The sequence below is a fragment of the Brienomyrus brachyistius genome, unplaced genomic scaffold (genome assembly GCF_023856365.1).
Source record: "Brienomyrus brachyistius isolate T26 unplaced genomic scaffold, BBRACH_0.4 scaffold63, whole genome shotgun sequence".
Lineage (NCBI taxonomy): Eukaryota > Metazoa > Chordata > Actinopteri > Osteoglossiformes > Mormyridae > Brienomyrus > Brienomyrus brachyistius.
In genome coordinates, this window is record NW_026042338.1 from 1,601,326 (window position 1) to 1,624,099 (window position 22,774).

Genomic DNA, 22,774 nt, shown 5'->3' on the forward strand with positions numbered 1-22,774 from the left:
GATTTTTCTACTTAAATCGCTATTGTGAGTAGGATTATTTCTTCCGCATCTCATCCAACGACTCTTTTGCTAGTTCCAAAACGTCATTTTAAAGCTGCCAATGGAGGCTTGAGCCGTTGATAGCAGACTAATGCAGTTAATAATGAAGTTATTAGAAAGAGAGCGAGAGAGACAGAGACACAGAGAAAGAGAAACAGAGAGAGAGAGCTTGTATGAATTAGGCTACCTCTGTGTGTCCCTCAACAGTGTTCTGAAGCACCGTCTCTAAACTGTAAGTCTGCTTTAAGATGCAGCGCTGTTATTACTTCGCTAGTGAGAAATGTCATGTGTAGCCTTTAAGTTGCTACACTAGGCTAACTGATAAAATCGTCAGGGCAGCGCTGACAACACGTTTTTGTGTGTTTGTAACCGTAGTGTGCGTGTGCAAGGACGTGTGATTGCAGTAATGAGACAGAAAAGCTTGTGCATATATATTTATTCATTTAATTATTTATTTGTTCGTTGCATTTTTCTATTTATTGCAATATTATTACAGTTAACTATGCGAAGTGATATGGAACTGTAATGCGGTCAAGAGAGCTGCCTGGAACTACGTTCGGCGTGCGTTTCCCTGAAAATAATTGCACACCTCAGAACGTTCGTCAGCCAATCAGATTCAAGCATTCAACGGTCCCGTAGTATAAATGCTATTAACCAGGTGCACTCATAGTTCTCTGGACCTGACCCTACACTGGGTACATGCATGGGGACCATTGCTGACATAAGGATCTAATGCCTAGGTGTCGAGTCACGGTTATAACCCCCAGTCCCCGTGTGGCTCAGGGTTCATCAGCTGGTAAAAGATTGGTAGATTCCATGAGAGGTACCCCTTTAAATACACTTTATTCCCACCACCCCCCAAAATTAGTACATTTTAAAAACACGACCGTGCTGCATACATATAACAAAACATATGTGCAACTTTTATTTTGAATAATAAAACACCCGGTCATGTTACATTTTTAAAAACTTTGATAAATGTACACAAACATTTTTGTACCAGCTTGAAAAATACAACAGACATATACATGATACATTTTAAAACACTTGTGCAAATCTGAAAATAAAAAAAACTTCGTGTTACATTAACAAAATCTCCTTTGATAAAAAGCCTACAAAATTTTTACAACTTTGCTCTTGTAAAATAAAAGCCATGTTCATATTAGATTTCAAAACTAATTCACAGAATGAATGCATAAAACTTTGTACATTTTAAAAATACGCTTGGGTTGCAAACACATAACAAAATGTTCTTGTAAAAACGCCTCTGGAAAATATAACACCCAAACATCTTACATCTTAAAACATCTTTACATCTTACTTTGAAAAAACTTTCATGTTACATTTTAAAACATTTGTACATCTTACTTTGAAAAACTTTCATGTTACATTTTAAAACATCTGTACATCTTACTTTGAAAAACTTTCATGTTACTTCTTAAAACATTTGTGCGACTAAAAATCTATGGTCGTTATATTACCAAAAAAAAACTCATCTGATAAATTTATACAATTTGTGTAACATGTTTGAAAAATAAACAATGTATAACTATGTTCAAGGTAAATTAACAAATTAACAACACATTTGATAAATGCATACATTTGGTGTAACATCTGTAAAATGATACACTACTTGATAATGGTTGTCTGTTCTTCCCCATTGCTAGCATTCCGATCTTTTGCTCACCCCAGACATGGATATTACATTACACGTTTTTTCAACGCTTGCATCTCCTTACGCCCCCGACTATCCTTGAACAGCGAGTGGAAGAAATCCCCCTTTTCTTCAAACATCCGCATCCAAATCACAAACGGTATTCTCAACCCAAAACAGTCGCATTTAGGCCGCTGACATATATTCAGCATTCTGTCCCGCAGCTCCCCGGTCACGTCCCACTTTATAAAGGTCCTCCGATCTGTACCTTCGTCAGGATTTTTAAACTGCATGGCCATATTGTAGATGTTCCCCCGATTGTCAGGGTTGGAGGTCGCTTTCATCATTGGGATGCCGATAGACTTCAAGTTTTCCCGTTCATCTTCAGAGAAACTCAGCAGATGCAGGTCTTTCGCAGGGTCTGTGCCGTCTACGGCGATCTGAAACATGTGCAGTTCCTCCTCATCGTAGTCAAACAGCCAGATCAGTTTATCCCCGTTGGGCATCTCCCAGGTAGCCCTCAGGTATCCTGACGCTCGCATCGTAGGTACCCATCTACATGCCGTACGAATCTTCCTGGGAGCCGTACACCATCCTCCTCCTCCTGAATCTTTGACCGTGCCGTAGAATCTTTCATTTCGGGCGTGTCGGACATGTCTGTATCTATATTCTCTGTATTACTTCTTATTGTTAGGCCTACTGCTCGAAGCTTGTTATATTACCCACGGCCCTCTGGGGGGCGGGCGTGGTACTCCCGACATGCATCTTTTGCATTAGACAAACTTTTTTTTTTTTCTTAGGATTCTTTAATGTCGTGTCAAGTTTTAGGTGACCGGGGATTCCTAATTTTTTTTTTGATCGTCACGGTGTTTATTTCGTTTGTAGTTATGCGCAGACACCGACGGTAAGCTCGACCCAGGGATGATCTATGACGTGGGAAAATAACAGGTGCATGGGAAAAACTAAACAGGGTATGTGTAAAACTACCGGACCCCCCAACTTCAAACAAAAAATAGCTTGTTATATACTGTAAGACAAAATGTCAATTTGATGTGTGGCTTTTCTATTCTGTCACTTAGCCGACAGACAGGTGCACAAACGTGGGAGCGCTGCGGAGGTGGGGGTCACGCACTACCCCCACCCACACTCCCCCTCCCCTCCCCGGCACTTTTCACAGACACACATCCGAACCGTTGCAGGAGGGAGGGTGCAAAGCGTTCATTGGAGGAGGATAACGTCGGACACACCTCCTCTCATTCTACGCTCTCTCACTTTCACAGGGTTTCTTTCATACTCATACAACACTCGCTCCAACACAGAATGTCCGAGTCTTTTGCAGACACAACCAGCCTACAGAGGGTCAGCCTACAGAGACCCAGCCTACAGAGGGTCAGCCTACAGAGGGTCAGCCTACAGAGATCCAGCCTACAGAGATCCAGCCTACAGAGGGTCAGCCTACAGAGGGTCAGCCTACAGAGGGTCAGCCTACAGAGACCCAGCCTACAGAGGGTCAGCCTACAGAGGGTCAGCCTACAGAGGGTCAGCCTACAGAGATCCAGCCTACAGAGACCCAGCCTACAGAGGGTCAGCCTACAGAGGGTCAGCCTATAGAGATCCAGCCTACAGAGATCCAGCCTACAGAGGGTCAGCCTACAGAGGGTCAGCCTACAGAGGGTCAGCCTACAGAGGGTCAGCCTACAGAGGGTTACTGCGTGGACGATCTTCGGCTTTAAGTGAAACAACTGTTCCAACTGTAACGGCTCACCATTGGCCGGCACCGCTGAAATGTTTCAGGACTGTCCCCCGCGCGATTGGCAGAGTACGCGACTGTTTCCCTGCGCCATTGGCCGGCACGGCTATATCCCGCCTCACTCTGGGACGAAATGTTTCACCGAGATGTCTCAAAATTTCCTCCACTGATTGGCCGAGCCGCGAGTGCACCCCGCCCGCCTCCCTGCCGGCGCGCTTATATGAATGGGGACTAAGGCTGCGGGGACATTATCGTCGCATCTGTCAGCACTTTTGCTTCGTCTTTGGCGTTTTACACAGCTCTTACAGGTAAGCTTCTAACGGACTTTGTGCAGAAATCTCGCCCCGTTATTCTTGTTTTTTCGGGTCTTTCACCGATCGATTTTGTACATTGCAGGTCATCATTTTGATGTTGATCCGATATGTCATATTTCATAAGAGTGCCGCTGCTCAGAATGTAATTTTAAAAAAATAATTCGTACAGAACATTTTTTTCCTTTGTCATTAGTAATACTTCTTGCAAGTAATTTAATATAGAAGCAGTTCTCCTGTTTGATTAAAAAGATTAAAAAAAAAACTCCCAAGGAAGCATTATATTAATATATCAACAAATTTCTATTCAATTATTTCTTGCGTTATGCTTGCATTGATTATTCTTAATTTTTTTTTGCTAGGAATGCAGTTTTAACACAGACACAGCCGTTTGATTAAAATTATAAAATACAATTCTCAAGGAAGCATTTTAATATATCAATATGTATTTTTTTTTTTAATTTTGTCTATCATTATGCTTGCATTTATTGAGCCGTTTGTTATTTTTTATTTTTTTCTAAGAATGCACTTTTAACATAGGCACAGCCCTGTTTGCTTAAAATTATTAATTCTCCAGCAAGCATCATGTTAATATATCAATATGTATTTTTTTTATTTAATTATGTCTTGCGTTATGCTTGCATTTCTTGAGCCATTTATTATTATTTTTTTGCTAAGACTGCAGGTTTAACATAGACACAGCCCTGTTTGATTAAAATTATAAAATAAAAATTCTTCAAGACTGCATGTTAATATATCAATATATATATTTTTTATTTTTATTTAATTATGTCTTGCGTTATGCTTGCATTTATTGAGCCGTTTGTTATTTTTTCCCCTATCAGAAATGGATTCTGCGCCAGCTTTCCGGTTTGAGCACAGTGGGGAGCTCACCCTGCGCCCCTCACCCGAGGCACTGGCCACCCAGAGAGCCCTCGTGGGCCAGACTGGGACGACCCCGAGCCAGGCCAAGGATCCAGCGGCAGTATTGACGGAGGCCAGGAACAGAGTGGCGGCTCGAGGAGGAGACCCCCGGGACCAGGGGCTGGTGGCAAGCGAGTGTGCTATCCAGTTTGGCCAGTACCGGGGGAAAACCTTCAAGTGGCTCCTGTCCAATGACGTTGGATATGCTGCCATGGTCCTGGCTGGGCATCAGGCGGAGAAGGAGTCCGGCAACCTGAGCGACACTGCAGCGGCGAGCGGTGTCACGCGCAACAAGGATGTGTTCCTCAGGTAAGCGATTAGACCACGAGGCAGAAAATCACCACATCCCACACATTTCAGTACAAAAGTCCCATGTTAACCAATCTCTTATTCCATTTATGCACACAGGTATGCCAGCTCCTTCCCCCGCATGAGCGAGGTCATCAGGCAGCGTCGGCGCCAGGAGGCTCCGTCGCACAAGACTCTCGTGGGGTTCGGCGCACACAAGAATTGCACTTACAAGGACCTGTACGAGTCGAAGGACAGGGAGAGGAGGAGGTAAAGTCTTTGCTTTACATATTGTAGTCTGTGCAAAGTTTTATTTAAAGTTCATGTATAGGACGTGAGCACTCACTCTTAGTAGTGGCCTGCTAAATGTGCTTGTAATAGTAATGGTTATAATTCTTAATAATGACGACTGATGAATCATGTCCTGTCCCCCCCCCCCCCACCCCCGCCTGTCATCCAGCTATGTCCAGTGGGTTAGGGGGCAGTCGAGCAAGCCAGGGACCAGAATGGATGTACTGAAGAAGTACATCCAGATGAGGGATGCGCAGCAGGCACCGCCCAGCTCTGCGCCCTCCGAGGTCCCCCTTGCCGTTCCGGGCTCCTCTAAGGAGGCGCCCACCACAGCTCCTGGTAAACTTTAAATATAGTTCATGCAGAACTAACTCCAGTGTACTTTTATTCAGACTTGTATACTCAGATATTTTCCACTCGTGTTTGTCAGAGTCCTCAGACGCCGAGCTCCTGGCCTGCGCAGCGGAGCACGAGACGTCAGGTGAGTCTAAATGTATTTTTGAATAAATGAGATTATTGTGAATTGCGCACAAATCTGTCAAATGGTACAAAAACTATGAACTCTATATTTACTGTCATTGTCGTTGCTGTTATTATTTATCTCTGTTAGCCCTAAATGCTGAAGTGGGTTAAGGTAAGCAGCAAAGCTGAACATTAGCCTTATTGTCCTTGGTGCTGGTAGCCTAGGCTGCATTGGCCTGCATGTTCTGTCTGCCTGTCTGCCGTAGTAGGATAATTACATAGAGAACTTTGTACTCACACCAGCTTTTCTTTACGTGCCTGTGGCCCTGTGCTTAAGCTTGCCTTTCAATTTAATTAATCATTCATTCATTCATTCATTCATTGACTTGCTCATCTTGTCAATCAATCTCTATTTACTTTTTAATCATTTAGTGCAATCAAATAACAGTACGGCTTCTGCTAGTCGCTTTGTAACACTGCTCGCAATAAACTAAAAGAAATGCTGTATGTCATGTTTCCAACAACACTGGCATGTAGCTGCCAGTCTGTCCGCGCCCCCCACCCCCCACCCCCAAAGCGGTCGCTTCACGCTCCTCTCCTCGGAAAGCCCCCGCGAAGGGAGAGGTTTCCCGTGCTGCTTCTGAGGTGAGATGTTCCCATGACTGCATTCTTCTTTATTTATTTCATGCTAAAAATGCGGAATAGAACGAGGTAGTATTGACATTATTATTATTGTTGTCCTCGTCTTTGTAGGACGTCCCCCTTCCAGAAGCCTGGAAGGCCCAGCTTCCAAAGGAGCAGCACGAGTGGCTCAGCCGCGCCCTGTTTAGGAGGAATAAGGACGGAAGGCCCGTTCTTATTGACTCCTTGCAGTTGTGGTGGCACCCGCCCGCACCACGCCCTGTGTTCCACCAGCCGCCAGCTTCACCCGCCCCCTTCTTCACCCGCCCCTTCTTCCTGTGGATGCCCTACCGCATTTGGTCGTTCAGGCTCCTGTGCAGGCAGCCCAACTGCCACCGGGCCGGGCAGCGTCTCACGTCCTGCGGCCTGTACAAGACGGTCAGGAGGGTGCTGGACATAGACGGCTGGTACTTCATGGCCACGGAGTACCTGGAATGCCGTCTGTGTAAGAAGAAGGTGGCGGGCTGGTCACGGGACGTCTTGGAGCAGCTGGACCCTGCGCACCGCGCAGAGTTTCCGGCCATCCTGACGTATAGGTAAGCATTTCTCTCTTGACGATGCGTCGGGACGCAAACATCTCGGAGCCCCGGTGTCTGCTGCGATCTCTCTGATCTGGCAGCTTGGCCGCTTTGATCTGCTGTCACCACTCGCTGGCTTGCTACGTGTGAAGTCGTTAGCACCCATTGTTCTGGCCTAGGTCCCGCAGACCCCCTACTGTGCTCTTTCACACCTCCTCAATTGCCCCCCTGAGAGAGACACACACACCTGCCTCTTGGTGTAGTTCAAAGGTTGGTGATTTTGAATGAACCTTTAACTCTGGGTGTGTTTGTTTGTTTGTTTGTGCTTACAGGTTGTCCTGTGACCTGAAGGTGGTGAGGCTGATGCGTCAGCGCTCCCTGGGCAACAGCGTGTCCATGCTGTATAACAAGCTGAGGGAGCAGCACAGTGAGACCTGGATGGCACGCACACTGCAATATCTGGCAGTGTGCGACAGGTTTCAGGTCCCTGGCGCTGACGCACGGCAGGTGGCACCACCACCGGCCATGGTGCCCGTCCCCTCACCCCAGTGGCTCCTCACGGTGCATGCCGAGGATGTCAGGGCTCGCATCGGGGAGATGAAGGCCAGGGTCACCTCCATTTTTGGATCCGTCTTGAAGATGGATTCCACAAAGAAGGTAATTTTCACCACGTTCTCTCTCTCTCTCTCTCTCTCTCTCTCTCTCTCTGTCTCTCTCTCACACACACACACAGGCTTTCGAGAAAAGTGGACGATGCGATGGATGGTGACATTTTTTTTGTTTTTCTCTCTCTTTCAGGTGACCAAGAAGCTGGCGGGCGCGGTGGCTAGAACCATGGCCTGGGCAACCAACGTGGGCAACGAGCACGGGCAAGTCCTCATGCCCATGAGGGTGATGGGCTGTTGCCCATGGCGACGGGGCTGATGCGGCGCTACCGCGAAGCTGGAGTCCCTCCGCCCAAGCTCCTGTACGTGGACAGGGACTGCTGCTCGCCGGTGGGGAAGTCCAGAGCAGCAGCCATGTTCTGCGAATGGGAGGAGCTGGTCGTCAGGCTGGACGTGTGGCACCCGATGAGAAGATTCGCTGTGGGCGTCACCACCGACAGCCACCAGCTCTACGGCCTGTTCATGGCGAAGCTGTTGTCATGCATCTCCGAGTGGGACAGTGCAGACGTGGCTCGCCTGATGCAGGCTGTTCGGGCGGAACTGGAGGGGAAGCAGGGCATCGTGGGCCTGAGCGAAGACCAGCTGACTGGCAGGCTGACCGCGAAGATGCTGGCTCGGCACTGTCGCCGCCGTACCCGCGGGGCCCAGGAGACCGAGCAGCTCATCGCTCAGCTGCTGGCGGCCTTCAGGGACGTGAAGGACACGATGGGCATCCCCCTGCTGGACAACCAAAGGATGGACGCCATGTGGGACACCCAGAGGCATCCAAGACCCTCCTGGATTCCAGCTGTACATGGAGACGGGGCAGCTGACCAAGGGAGGCACCGTCCTCCCCACCTACCGCTGCGCGCGTGGCTCCACCTCGGAGTCGTTCCACCTCCACCTCAACCGCTTCATCCCTGGTGAGCATGTCCTCCTTACGGTTTCCGCGCGTGCCTTTTGCCGTCGGATGAGTGCGCGTGTGTGCGTCAATCGGCAACTTAAACACGCGCGCTTCCTTATTTTTTACAGGCACCTCTGCGAACGCGGAGAATTTCCAGGCCTACTTGCTGGAAGGGTTGGCGCAGTGGAACGAGGACAGAGCGGCGGCAGCGGTAGACCAGCCGGAGCAGGTGCTGCGTTGTTACGGTGGGCGGCTGCTGGGCCGCAAGCTGGTTGAGGACTACAGAGCCGGGGGAGTACACAGGTAGGTGTGGCTATGTGGACCATCACCAAGTTCTGACCATCTACCCTGTCACGTAAGGGTTACGGCTTTGTATGATCTGCCGTAATTCTGTAACCCTCATTCCGCTGCAGGAGAGCTCATCAGGGTGGAGTACCTCTACTCCCAGCAGTGCTTGGTGCTGAGGGAGGACATCGGCCATGACCCTGACGCCCCCGATGGCACCCCCGATGTCCTGGAGAGCCTGGAGGATGAGGGCTTTGAAGAGGGAGGCCCGGAAGAGGAACATGACCCCACCATTTCCTCTCTGCACTTAATGGGCAGCTCCCTCACTCAGCTCTCCTCACCCGCTGTGGCAGAGATCCCCTCCTCTCACGCACGGCTGCCCGCGGACCCAGGCCCCAGCACTCCAAGCACTGCTGCTCCTGCTCCAGCTCCTCCTGCTCCTGCTCCTGTAGCTGCAGCTGCTGACGACGACGACAGAGATGATAATGATGATGGCGGCGATGATGTAAGCCCCAAACCGGAGAAGCAGAATCTATGTTCATTGAGTTTTTTTAATTAATTATAATTTATTAATTTATTTAATTCAGTTATTAATTTGTCAATTAATTAATTAATTGATTTATTTATTTAGTTATTCGCCTAATGGAAATTTGAAGTGCTGTTTCACTCCACTCACACTTTACTCCCTTTGTCATCCTGTCAGGTTTTCAGAGGCCTGACGGAGCCCCGGGGTACGACCGCGTGGTCAGGCTGGCGAGGTACCTGGTGGGGCTACGCGACGAGCCCTGTGTCGCGGAGAGTCACGTTGCCATGATCGTCTCTCTCTGGAACAACCTGCCGGAGAGAGACAGGCAGCGTGTCTCCTACCCACCGAGGCACAGGGAGCAGCTCCTTCAGGGCGGGTTCAAGGCCAGCCACTCTAAAACGTCAGTGTGCGCAGGGAAGGAAAGCCTGAAGCGGTGAGTTAATCGTTTGTGTAGACCAATGATATTACAGATTTCCAGGCATGCATACTCTGCCGCTGGGTTACGCTTGGCCTAACTTCTAAATTCTTTTTGGGCAGCTGCCTGCTGGGCCAAGGCACCAGGCCTGCACAGTGGCCTCACGTGAGCAGACTGGTGGAGGCCATCTGCTTGGAGCTCTGCTCACTTCACCCAGCTGGTCAGATTTTCTTGAACATTTTCACAAGATTGCTCGTAAGTCTTGCCAAGGTAAGGGGTAAGACAATTTAGGGGCATCTTTCGGAAGTTTTCGGAAGCGCGGCCGAGGCCGGATTCGAACACGCAACCTCCCGCTCCGCAGCCCCGTCTCGTAGCCCTAGACGGCCGTCTTAAAGCGGCGACGGCGCCCGGGTACGCCTGTGGGGCGGGGCGGTAGAACCCGCCGGGACGGGGCCTCCGGGGGAAAGTAGGGGTGCCCCTCGGGTGGGGGGGCCGGACCCTCTGACGCCCGGGGGCCCGCGCGGGGCCCGCAGAGAACATCGCGCGCCACCTTGAGGGTTACTGCGTGGACGATCTTCGGCTTTAAGTGAAACAACTGTTCCAACTGTAACGGCTCACCATTGGCCGGCACCGCTGAAATGTTTCAGGACTGTCCCCGCGCGATTGGCAGAGTACGCGACTGTTTCCCTGCGCCATTGGCCGGCACGGCTATATCCCGCCTCACTCTGGGACGAAATGTTTCACCGAGATGTCTCAAAATTTCCTCCACTGATTGGCCGAGCCGCGAGTGCACCCCGCCCGCCTCCCTGCCGGCGCGCTTATATGAATGGGGACTAAGGCTGCGGGGACATTATCGTCGCATCTGTCAGCACTTTTGCTTCGTCTTTGGCGTTTTACACAGCTCTTACAGGTAAGCTTCTAACGGACTTTGTGCAGAAATCTCGCCCCGTTATTCTTGTTTTTTCGGGTCTTTCACCGATCGATTTTGTACATTGCAGGTCATCATTTTGATGTTGATCCGATATGTCATATTTCATAAGAGTGCCGCTGCTCAGAATGTAATTTTAAAAAAATAATTCGTACAGAACATTTTTTTCCTTTGTCATTAGTAATACTTCTTGCAAGTAATTTAATATAGAAGCAGTTCTCCTGTTTGATTAAAAAGATTAAAAAAAAAACTCCCAAGGAAGCATTATATTAATATATCAACAAATTTCTATTCAATTATTTCTTGCGTTATGCTTGCATTGATTATTCTTAATTTTTTTTTGCTAGGAATGCAGTTTTAACACAGACACAGCCGTTTGATTAAAATTATAAAATACAATTCTCAAGGAAGCATTTTAATATATCAATATGTATTTTTTTTTTTAATTTTGTCTATCATTATGCTTGCATTTATTGAGCCGTTTGTTATTTTTTATTTTTTTCTAAGAATGCACTTTTAACATAGGCACAGCCCTGTTTGCTTAAAATTATTAATTCTCCAGCAAGCATCATGTTAATATATCAATATGTATTTTTTTTATTTAATTATGTCTTGCGTTATGCTTGCATTTCTTGAGCCATTTATTATTATTTTTTTGCTAAGACTGCAGGTTTAACATAGACACAGCCCTGTTTGATTAAAATTATAAAATAAAAATTCTTCAAGACTGCATGTTAATATATCAATATATATATTTTTTATTTTTATTTAATTATGTCTTGCGTTATGCTTGCATTTATTGAGCCGTTTGTTATTTTTTCCCCTATCAGAAATGGATTCTGCGCCAGCTTTCCGGTTTGAGCACAGTGGGGAGCTCACCCTGCGCCCCTCACCCGAGGCACTGGCCACCCAGAGAGCCCTCGTGGGCCAGACTGGGACGACCCCGAGCCAGGCCAAGGATCCAGCGGCAGTATTGACGGAGGCCAGGAACAGAGTGGCGGCTCGAGGAGGAGACCCCCGGGACCAGGGGCTGGTGGCAAGCGAGTGTGCTATCCAGTTTGGCCAGTACCGGGGGAAAACCTTCAAGTGGCTCCTGTCCAATGACGTTGGATATGCTGCCATGGTCCTGGCTGGGCATCAGGCGGAGAAGGAGTCCGGCAACCTGAGCGACACTGCAGCGGCGAGCGGTGTCACGCGCAACAAGGATGTGTTCCTCAGGTAAGCGATTAGACCACGAGGCAGAAAATCACCACATCCCACACATTTCAGTACAAAAGTCCCATGTTAACCAATCTCTTATTCCATTTATGCACACAGGTATGCCAGCTCCTTCCCCCGCATGAGCGAGGTCATCAGGCAGCGTCGGCGCCAGGAGGCTCCGTCGCACAAGACTCTCGTGGGGTTCGGCGCACACAAGAATTGCACTTACAAGGACCTGTACGAGTCGAAGGACAGGGAGAGGAGGAGGTAAAGTCTTTGCTTTACATATTGTAGTCTGTGCAAAGTTTTATTTAAAGTTCATGTATAGGACGTGAGCACTCACTCTTAGTAGTGGCCTGCTAAATGTGCTTGTAATAGTAATGGTTATAATTCTTAATAATGACGACTGATGAATCATGTCCTGTCCCCCCCCCCCCCACCCCCGCCTGTCATCCAGCTATGTCCAGTGGGTTAGGGGGCAGTCGAGCAAGCCAGGGACCAGAATGGATGTACTGAAGAAGTACATCCAGATGAGGGATGCGCAGCAGGCACCGCCCAGCTCTGCGCCCTCCGAGGTCCCCCTTGCCGTTCCGGGCTCCTCTAAGGAGGCGCCCACCACAGCTCCTGGTAAACTTTAAATATAGTTCATGCAGAACTAACTCCAGTGTACTTTTATTCAGACTTGTATACTCAGATATTTTCCACTCGTGTTTGTCAGAGTCCTCAGACGCCGAGCTCCTGGCCTGCGCAGCGGAGCACGAGACGTCAGGTGAGTCTAAATGTATTTTTGAATAAATGAGATTATTGTGAATTGCGCACAAATCTGTCAAATGGTACAAAAACTATGAACTCTATATTTACTGTCATTGTCGTTGCTGTTATTATTTATCTCTGTTAGCCCTAAATGCTGAAGTGGGTTAAGGTAAGCAGCAAAGCTGAACATTAGCCTTATTGTCCTTGGTGCTGGTAGCCTAGGCTGCATTGGCCTGCATGTTCTGTCTGCCTGTCTGCCGTAGTAGGATAATTACATAGAGAACTTTGTACTCACACCAGCTTTTCTTTACGTGCCTGTGGCCCTGTGCTTAAGCTTGCCTTTCAATTTAATTAATCATTCATTCATTCATTCATTCATTGACTTGCTCATCTTGTCAATCAATCTCTATTTACTTTTTAATCATTTAGTGCAATCAAATAACAGTACGGCTTCTGCTAGTCGCTTTGTAACACTGCTCGCAATAAACTAAAAGAAATGCTGTATGTCATGTTTCCAACAACACTGGCATGTAGCTGCCAGTCTGTCCGCGCCCCCCACCCCCCACCCCCAAAGCGGTCGCTTCACGCTCCTCTCCTCGGAAAGCCCCCGCGAAGGGAGAGGTTTCCCGTGCTGCTTCTGAGGTGAGATGTTCCCATGACTGCATTCTTCTTTATTTATTTCATGCTAAAAATGCGGAATAGAACGAGGTAGTATTGACATTATTATTATTGTTGTCCTCGTCTTTGTAGGACGTCCCCCTTCCAGAAGCCTGGAAGGCCCAGCTTCCAAAGGAGCAGCACGAGTGGCTCAGCCGCGCCCTGTTTAGGAGGAATAAGGACGGAAGGCCCGTTCTTATTGACTCCTTGCAGTTGTGGTGGCACCCGCCCGCACCACGCCCTGTGTTCCACCAGCCGCCAGCTTCACCCGCCCCCTTCTTCACCCGCCCCTTCTTCCTGTGGATGCCCTACCGCATTTGGTCGTTCAGGCTCCTGTGCAGGCAGCCCAACTGCCACCGGGCCGGGCAGCGTCTCACGTCCTGCGGCCTGTACAAGACGGTCAGGAGGGTGCTGGACATAGACGGCTGGTACTTCATGGCCACGGAGTACCTGGAATGCCGTCTGTGTAAGAAGAAGGTGGCGGGCTGGTCACGGGACGTCTTGGAGCAGCTGGACCCTGCGCACCGCGCAGAGTTTCCGGCCATCCTGACGTATAGGTAAGCATTTCTCTCTTGACGATGCGTCGGGACGCAAACATCTCGGAGCCCCGGTGTCTGCTGCGATCTCTCTGATCTGGCAGCTTGGCCGCTTTGATCTGCTGTCACCACTCGCTGGCTTGCTACGTGTGAAGTCGTTAGCACCCATTGTTCTGGCCTAGGTCCCGCAGACCCCCTACTGTGCTCTTTCACACCTCCTCAATTGCCCCCCTGAGAGAGACACACACACCTGCCTCTTGGTGTAGTTCAAAGGTTGGTGATTTTGAATGAACCTTTAACTCTGGGTGTGTTTGTTTGTTTGTTTGTGCTTACAGGTTGTCCTGTGACCTGAAGGTGGTGAGGCTGATGCGTCAGCGCTCCCTGGGCAACAGCGTGTCCATGCTGTATAACAAGCTGAGGGAGCAGCACAGTGAGACCTGGATGGCACGCACACTGCAATATCTGGCAGTGTGCGACAGGTTTCAGGTCCCTGGCGCTGACGCACGGCAGGTGGCACCACCACCGGCCATGGTGCCCGTCCCCTCACCCCAGTGGCTCCTCACGGTGCATGCCGAGGATGTCAGGGCTCGCATCGGGGAGATGAAGGCCAGGGTCACCTCCATTTTTGGATCCGTCTTGAAGATGGATTCCACAAAGAAGGTAATTTTCACCACGTTCTCTCTCTCTCTCTCTCTCTCTCTCTCTCTCTCTGTCTCTCTCTCACACACACACACAGGCTTTCGAGAAAAGTGGACGATGCGATGGATGGTGACATTTTTTTTGTTTTTCTCTCTCTTTCAGGTGACCAAGAAGCTGGCGGGCGCGGTGGCTAGAACCATGGCCTGGGCAACCAACGTGGGCAACGAGCACGGGCAAGTCCTCATGCCCATGAGGGTGATGGGCTGTTGCCCATGGCGACGGGGCTGATGCGGCGCTACCGCGAAGCTGGAGTCCCTCCGCCCAAGCTCCTGTACGTGGACAGGGACTGCTGCTCGCCGGTGGGGAAGTCCAGAGCAGCAGCCATGTTCTGCGAATGGGAGGAGCTGGTCGTCAGGCTGGACGTGTGGCACCCGATGAGAAGATTCGCTGTGGGCGTCACCACCGACAGCCACCAGCTCTACGGCCTGTTCATGGCGAAGCTGTTGTCATGCATCTCCGAGTGGGACAGTGCAGACGTGGCTCGCCTGATGCAGGCTGTTCGGGCGGAACTGGAGGGGAAGCAGGGCATCGTGGGCCTGAGCGAAGACCAGCTGACTGGCAGGCTGACCGCGAAGATGCTGGCTCGGCACTGTCGCCGCCGTACCCGCGGGGCCCAGGAGACCGAGCAGCTCATCGCTCAGCTGCTGGCGGCCTTCAGGGACGTGAAGGACACGATGGGCATCCCCCTGCTGGACAACCAAAGGATGGACGCCATGTGGGACACCCAGAGGCATCCAAGACCCTCCTGGATTCCAGCTGTACATGGAGACGGGGCAGCTGACCAAGGGAGGCACCGTCCTCCCCACCTACCGCTGCGCGCGTGGCTCCACCTCGGAGTCGTTCCACCTCCACCTCAACCGCTTCATCCCTGGTGAGCATGTCCTCCTTACGGTTTCCGCGCGTGCCTTTTGCCGTCGGATGAGTGCGCGTGTGTGCGTCAATCGGCAACTTAAACACGCGCGCTTCCTTATTTTTTACAGGCACCTCTGCGAACGCGGAGAATTTCCAGGCCTACTTGCTGGAAGGGTTGGCGCAGTGGAACGAGGACAGAGCGGCGGCAGCGGTAGACCAGCCGGAGCAGGTGCTGCGTTGTTACGGTGGGCGGCTGCTGGGCCGCAAGCTGGTTGAGGACTACAGAGCCGGGGGAGTACACAGGTAGGTGTGGCTATGTGGACCATCACCAAGTTCTGACCATCTACCCTGTCACGTAAGGGTTACGGCTTTGTATGATCTGCCGTAATTCTGTAACCCTCATTCCGCTGCAGGAGAGCTCATCAGGGTGGAGTACCTCTACTCCCAGCAGTGCTTGGTGCTGAGGGAGGACATCGGCCATGACCCTGACGCCCCCGATGGCACCCCCGATGTCCTGGAGAGCCTGGAGGATGAGGGCTTTGAAGAGGGAGGCCCGGAAGAGGAACATGACCCCACCATTTCCTCTCTGCACTTAATGGGCAGCTCCCTCACTCAGCTCTCCTCACCCGCTGTGGCAGAGATCCCCTCCTCTCACGCACGGCTGCCCGCGGACCCAGGCCCCAGCACTCCAAGCACTGCTGCTCCTGCTCCAGCTCCTCCTGCTCCTGCTCCTGTAGCTGCAGCTGCTGACGACGACGACAGAGATGATAATGATGATGGCGGCGATGATGTAAGCCCCAAACCGGAGAAGCAGAATCTATGTTCATTGAGTTTTTTTAATTAATTATAATTTATTAATTTATTTAATTCAGTTATTAATTTGTCAATTAATTAATTAATTGATTTATTTATTTAGTTATTCGCCTAATGGAAATTTGAAGTGCTGTTTCACTCCACTCACACTTTACTCCCTTTGTCATCCTGTCAGGTTTTCAGAGGCCTGACGGAGCCCCGGGGTACGACCGCGTGGTCAGGCTGGCGAGGTACCTGGTGGGGCTACGCGACGAGCCCTGTGTCGCGGAGAGTCACGTTGCCATGATCGTCTCTCTCTGGAACAACCTGCCGGAGAGAGACAGGCAGCGTGTCTCCTACCCACCGAGGCACAGGGAGCAGCTCCTTCAGGGCGGGTTCAAGGCCAGCCACTCTAAAACGTCAGTGTGCGCAGGGAAGGAAAGCCTGAAGCGGTGAGTTAATCGTTTGTGTAGACCAATGATATTACAGATTTCCAGGCATGCATACTCTGCCGCTGGGTTACGCTTGGCCTAACTTCTAAATTCTTTTTGGGCAGCTGCCTGCTGGGCCAAGGCACCAGGCCTGCACAGTGGCCTCACGTGAGCAGACTGGTGGAGGCCATCTGCTTGGAGCTCTGCTCACTTCACCCAGCTGGTCAGATTTTCTTGAACATTTTCACAAGATTGCTCGTAAGTCTTGCCAAGGTAAGGGGTAAGACAATTTAGGGGCATCTTTCGGAAGTTTTCGGAAGCGCGGCCGAGGCCGGATTCGAACACGCAACCTCCCGCTCCGCAGCCCCGTCTCGTAGCCCTAGACGGCCGTCTTAAAGCGGCGACGGCGCCCGGGTACGCCTGTGGGGCGGGGCGGTAGAACCCGCCGGGACGGGGCCTCCGGGGGAAAGTAGGGGTGCCCCTCGGGTGGGGGGGCCGGACCCTCTGACGCCCGGGGGCCCGCGCGGGGCCCGCAGAGAACATCGCGCGCCACCTTAACCTCAAGTGGATGCCCGATGTTATCGGCTGTTTCTTCTTGTTTCATTCAGTCCTGTGTATTTAAGTCCACGTCAGAGTACGTATGCCTAGTTCCGTCATTGACGTCGTGCTCCGCCTCGTCAGTTTGTTCTACTGAAGGGGGGCTAGGTTGCGTGCTAAACTTTGTCACACTGAGAAAGGGGAACAAACTGGAACGCAGGCAGGAAGAGAAGGGGGGCTCCAGCCCTCCTCGTAGGGTAAGTAAATTCTGGAAAGCAGAAGGTACATTGACAGGGTCGTGGTGACAGTAAGCTTACGCTTGACCTGCGGGGACATAACAAGGGAGGGGGTCGCTGACGCTGCTAAATTGCAACATAAGACAAGGTAAAAGGGAACGGGTGTGGGGACTAACGCCAGCAATGTCCAAACAATAGTTGTATGTTACGCCAACTGGAAAGATACCAACAAGAACAGTAGACGCCCTAAATGGGGTATAAAAGCTAGACACAGACAACAGGGAGCTGAGCTTCCCTTGGTGTGTACTTTTGTGCATCTGAGAGTGGCTCCCAGATCGATCTGTACAACAAATAAAGAGAGCTGACTTACAACCATCCTTTGCCTCACGAATGCATCTTTTCCTCATCAACGGACTCGGTGGAGTCTAACTCCAACACTACCTAATAAGCCGGAGCTCCTGATTCTCCGCTCCCTGCTCGTCCGACGGCGATCGTGACATGTATTCTAACAGTCACAAAAACCCGCAAAAAACATCTTTACAAGAAAACTGAAAATTATGACATACATTTGTTTGTATCATGTTAAGCATATCAGAGCAGAATTTTTCAGCAAAAGGACAAGACCAAAATAAACGAACATTAGTTTTGCAGTCACATTCACAGAAATAACAGCTGGTGTCAATCTCTCTGATCCTTTTAGATTGAAAATATTTGGATGGATAAACTTTATGTGTCAATTTAAAGGTGACTTCTTCTACATTATTTGTTAATAAAAACTTAGAAGGTAAAGTCCACACCTTTTTCCAAGGTATATTAACAGGTGTTGTGCCGAATTCTGCACCCCTGCCGTGAAATGCACCCCCTGTCGGGAGCGCGCACCGCTCTTTTCTTCTATTAGAAGTGGGAAAATGCGCAGTTCCGTCATTCTAAATATGCAACAGAAATATTAAATTGCGTTTGCACATTTAGAAGACCACTGTCCTACTTCACGAAGGCTGCATTTAACCCATATAAAACTGATAAACTGTAACGTAAACGATGAGCTCCGAACGAGAACGTAGGTGATTTATTTGTCTCGTCGTCAGTTTACTAGTTTGACAACAAGGAAGTCCTTCGCTTTAAGAATCAAAGCAAATTACACAATATTATTCCCAATACATATCTAGTAATTATCTTTCTCCACAATGAAGAGAGTGTTCTGGTACAGTGATCCGAAATACCTAAACAAAAAAGATATTTATCTTTATGACGGCTAACCTGGCAGGAAGTTCATTTCCAATCTCCCCTTTGATTCTATCATGAAATGCTGCTAGCAAGCGACATATTTAAAGAAATAGATATTATAATTTCATGAATGCCATATCACGTGCAGCGCGCGTGGGGGGGGCGCATTTTACGGCAGCTTACTTGTTTCGTATTTAAGAAACTGGCTCAGTACCTGTGTTATTAGTACCTTACAAAGTTTGCACTGTTTATTGATCTTTTTCTATTGTGCAGGTTTATGGAAAGCATATTAGGAGGAGGTGAACTGACAGGAACATGCAGGGGTGGAAGGGGGTGTGTCCTTTAGCATAAGGCTATGCACCCTTTTCAAATCTATCTGCTAAGATAACAACTTTAGGGGACCTGCCGGGAATTGCACCCCCTTTGAATTCTGGGTCTGAATGTCCTACATAAATTAAATTTGCTCAGGTAGTACTATTTGTTACTGTTAGTAGTATTCTTTTCTTTTTTTCTCGGAACTTTTTTAAAAAGCTGTATGATTTATTTTTCATGTTTTGACTGTAAATCAATTAGAATCAATAAAAGTGATGACACGGAATATTGTTGTCTACAAGGCTGTGCCCTTTATTTTTGCACTCATCATCAGGACTCCGTGTCTAAATCTAAATAGATGAGACCTATAACTGCAACACAATGCATAATAATCATGTTCCAAATCTGGCTATTGGCTGTGTAAGTTCCCAGTTTCCCTGTGATGTGCTAAAGATTATTAACTGGATATGTGGGTTAGTACTGTTCGGCATTACTTCATCATTCGTATATATGTTTTTGTCTAAAATATAGCTTCAGAATTACATTACTTATCAACTATTTAATACTGACATTTTGAATATTTAAAAAGATTTCAGTTTTTTTATGTTACACGTACACCTTTAAGGCGCTCTTTGACATCAGCCAATTAGGCAAGGTCCTCGACTCAGAGACTCTGTGCTAGAGAACCGGTTAGTTACATTTCAACTACATAAAATCACATAATCTAGCCATGGATACTGAAATTTATCAGAAGATTTTTATTTATAAAACTAAAGGACAATACCCACCAGGTTTTTCTAAAGCCCAAAAAGGTGATCTTCGACGCAAAGTGTCTAAATATTGTGTATAAGGCAAGTATGAAGTTGTGCGCACTAAATTGGCATTTAGTCAGAATTTCGTTATGTACAACCATAAATAATTTTTAATTGAGGCATATGTGGATTATGACCTTAGAGCTGAGTGATTTTTAGGGGTCCAAGCGATTTATATGGTAGGCCTATTTGGCAGCAACATTAATGTCCAAAAAGATTTAGGATTGCGTGCTAATTTTTATCGATTTGTATTTAAATGTTATTCTTAGAATATTTGGTACCACTTTACAATAAGGCTCCCCTTCACCACTTATAATTGGTAGGAATGCATTGAAAATGTCATGATCGGGGCTAGCAGAACGGCGATCGTGCAGGCAGGCAAGCAACAAACAGGCTGGAAGCTGAAAATCAGGGCAAACGAGGGGTTTATTCGGAGACGAAGCACGAACATCGACTAACATCCGGGAGGCCGGAGCCGGAGGGGACCTCGGAATGGCCGAGGAGGCAGGGCGAGGGACAGACAGAGGGGACGAGAAGGGAGTCGGAGGGGACCCTGGTGAGGGCAAGGAGAGGGGGCGAGCTGCAGCAGGTGGCGACGTCCTCCGACGAGCCGGAGCAGGAGGACCCGCAGGCGACCGCCGAGGAGTCGGCGGAGGGAGCGAGGCAGGGCGACGAGGGTGTGAAGGGGGACCCACAGGCGATTGCCGACCCGGGGGACCAGGACCTGCAGGCGCCGACCTAGCCGCAGCGCTGGCGAGGGAGGACGAGCCAGGAGTAGGGCGGGAGGGACCCCAGTCCTTCGTCTGTGTCCCGTAAAGGGAGGGGCACAGACGATATGATCCCCGGTCGGGGTCGAGTTCGCCGAGGTGCGGGCCAAAGAGTCATTAGAAGGGTCCCCGAGGGGTCCCATTCGAGCTCCTCCACCTCTGAGGAGGGAGGAGCGACGGTGGGGTCCTCCGGGACCTCCTCGGGGACTGGGGCAGAAGGGACTGGAGAGGGGTCAGGGACAGGAGTCACCGGGGTAGAAGGGACTAGAGTGGGGCCAGGAACAAGGGCCCCAGGGGTCACAGTTACAGGAGGCGGAAGGAGCGCCTCGGGCGTGGGAGCTGCAGGCAGAGGGGGCACCTGCCCGGGAGCTGCAGGCTGCTACAGAGGGGGCGCCTGCCCGGGAGCTGCAGGCAGCGTAGGCAGGGGAGTCTGCGCAGGCGGCGGCTGCGCAGGCGGCGGGAGCGGGGTCCGAAGGCAGAGGCGGCTGCACGGGAGCGGGGTCCGTAGGCAGAGGCGGCTGCACGGGAGCGGGGTCCGAAGGCAGAGGCGGCGGCTCCGGAGCAGGGTCCGCGGGTAGGGGCGGCTGCGCCGGCGCTGTGAGCAGAGGCAGTAGCTCGGAAGTAGGCGCCGCAGCCTTCCGGAGCTGGATCAGCCTCCTTACACCCTCTGCCAAGCGCTCGAGGTCCCCTTGATCAGAGGAGGGGGTGAAGGCATCAAAGTCCCTCCTGAGCTGTCCGGTGAGCTTGTCTAGCTCCGGGCTACCCGGGGTGGCCGAATCTGCAATCACCCTCCAGTAGAGCCCTTGGAGGGTGAAGAATCGATTGGCCAGGGCAGCCTTTGCGTCTGGCGGAGGCGTGGGGAGCGCCTCAGGGGCGGCTGCCGCTCTAATGCCTCCCCCGTTGGCCAGTGGCTCAGGCCGGAATAAATACCGCTCGGGGGGCGGTAGATGTCCCGGGGGGAATGGCTCCGGGTCCGGGAACATGAAGGGCTCTTCCTCTTCGTCGTCACTTGCGAACCCCAGCCGGGCCAATGAGCAGGCTCCCAGACGTATCGGTCCTGGGTCTGGGAGCGAGACAGGTTCCTCCTCGGTCGGGAGCCATAGCTTGGAGAGCAAGCGAGCTCCCAGGTAGATCTCCGGCTCCTCCGGGATCCTCCCTCTCCTCTGTCTCCTCTTTTTTTTGGGGTCTGTCATTCTGTCACGATCGGGGCTAGCAGAACGGCGATCGTGCGGGCAGGCAAGCAAGAAACAGGCTGGAAGCCGAAAATCAGGGCAAACGAGGGGTTTATTCGGAGACGAAGCACGAACATCGACTAACATCAATGACAGACAAGGGAAACAGGTAAGACCAGGACTTAAAATAGGACAGGACTAATCAAAGTAATCGGACACAGCAGGAGACGATCAGGGAATCACACATGGCTAATCAGGGGGCGTGGCACACACGAGGAGCGGACGAGCCGGGCATGACAGAAAACTGTGGTATAACTTGTTTATAATTGTCTATTAATGATTTACGAAGTGGTACAACCTAATTTATAACCTGCTTATAAACAATCCATAACCCCTTTATAAAGGTAGCCTTATTGTAAAGTGGCACCGAATACTTTGTTATACTTGGGAAATTCTCTTTTCACCTCCCCCATTTTGCGCTCTGAGAGCAAAAGACGGCTTTCTGATGTAGTACCTCAGGGACGTAAAGGCCTTGTTTTAAGGACCCACAAACATGCCGAGAGTAGATTTGAACCAGCGACTTTCTGATCATGAGCACTGAGGTTTAACTTGCTGAGCCAAACACTGCCTCCGGACGTTTTGTGTGCGAAGTACCTTTCTACATCTTTTTTTTTTCATTATTATATGCGCAACCATCATAATGTGCGCTCCAGACTTTGTCACATGCGCATTCACCCGTGACTGGTGCGCACAACTCGCGTGACTAAAATACATCTCCCTATAACTACTTTAAAGTAAAACCTGTTAATCAATTAAGACTACAAGGTGTGAACGTGAAAAAAATAAATGTGACCACCTCGTTTTCATTCTTGATTACTATATTTCAGTGTATTAGCAATCCTATGTGCAGTATTTGTTAAAATACAACCAAAAATACCTGATTAAACGTAACTGTTTCACAATCAAATGAACCAAACCTGGAGGAGAACATGCCAGGACATCAAAATCTGATAAAGAGTTGGGATTATTCAGCAATATATTGATTGACCCACAGGCAGCCAAATGCGCCCATCCCCCACCCCCTGAATGACTGTTTTTGTGAAACAGTATCCACCCCCCTGAATGACTGTCTTCTAAGCAGCACTATGCATAGGGCAGGTCATTAAGCACACAC

General features: G+C 49.9%; 2 protein-coding genes across 4 annotated transcripts; both read left to right on the plus strand.

The window, feature by feature from the left end:
* Positions 1 to 5,114: 5,114 nt before the first annotated feature.
* Positions 5,115 to 14,693, plus strand: LOC125725262 (uncharacterized). The gene is made up of 6 exons (XM_049002031.1): positions 5,115 to 5,236; positions 5,427 to 5,596; positions 5,688 to 5,738; positions 13,324 to 13,787; positions 14,102 to 14,426; positions 14,568 to 14,693. Exons 2-6 carry the CDS (start codon positions 5,507 to 5,509, stop codon positions 14,691 to 14,693), a joined length of 1,056 nt encoding a protein of 351 aa, XP_048857988.1. The 5' UTR covers positions 5,115 to 5,236; positions 5,427 to 5,506.
* On the plus strand, positions 7,800 to 16,764 carry LOC125725236 (uncharacterized). 3 transcript variants are annotated; one of them, XM_049002005.1, is made up of 5 exons: positions 7,800 to 8,485; positions 8,595 to 8,769; positions 8,880 to 9,256; positions 9,455 to 9,710; positions 16,666 to 16,764. In XM_049002005.1, exons 1-2 carry the CDS (start codon positions 7,827 to 7,829, stop codon positions 8,740 to 8,742), a joined length of 807 nt encoding a protein of 268 aa, XP_048857962.1. In that variant the 5' UTR covers positions 7,800 to 7,826; the 3' UTR covers positions 8,743 to 8,769; positions 8,880 to 9,256; positions 9,455 to 9,710; positions 16,666 to 16,764. The 3 variants fall into 3 exon arrangements, with proteins under 3 accessions (XP_048857962.1, XP_048857961.1, XP_048857960.1); XM_049002004.1 differs by lacking the exon at positions 16,666 to 16,764 and adding an exon at positions 9,815 to 9,913; XM_049002003.1 differs by lacking the exon at positions 16,666 to 16,764 and having other exon boundaries at positions 9,455 to 9,901.
* The last annotated feature ends 6,010 nt before the right edge of the window (positions 16,765 to 22,774 follow it).

Excerpts from the sequence above, each read along its gene's own strand:
- LOC125725236 (XM_049002005.1), top strand. The coding sequence starts at position 7,827 with ATGGCGACGGGGCTGATGCGGCGCTACCGCGAAGCTGGAGTCCCTCCG. Across the intron at positions 8,486-8,594 it reads CCTCAACCGCTTCATCCCTG|GCACCTCTGCGAACGCGGAG; the intron begins GTGAGCATGTCC and ends TATTTTTTACAG.
- LOC125725262 (XM_049002031.1), top strand. The coding sequence starts at position 5,507 with ATGCGCAGCAGGCACCGCCCAGCTCTGCGCCCTCCGAGGTCCCCCTTG. Across the intron at positions 5,597-5,687 it reads GGCGCCCACCACAGCTCCTG|AGTCCTCAGACGCCGAGCTC; the intron begins GTAAACTTTAAA and ends CGTGTTTGTCAG. Across the intron at positions 5,739-13,323 it reads AGCGGAGCACGAGACGTCAG|GACGTCCCCCTTCCAGAAGC; the intron begins GTGAGTCTAAAT and ends TCGTCTTTGTAG.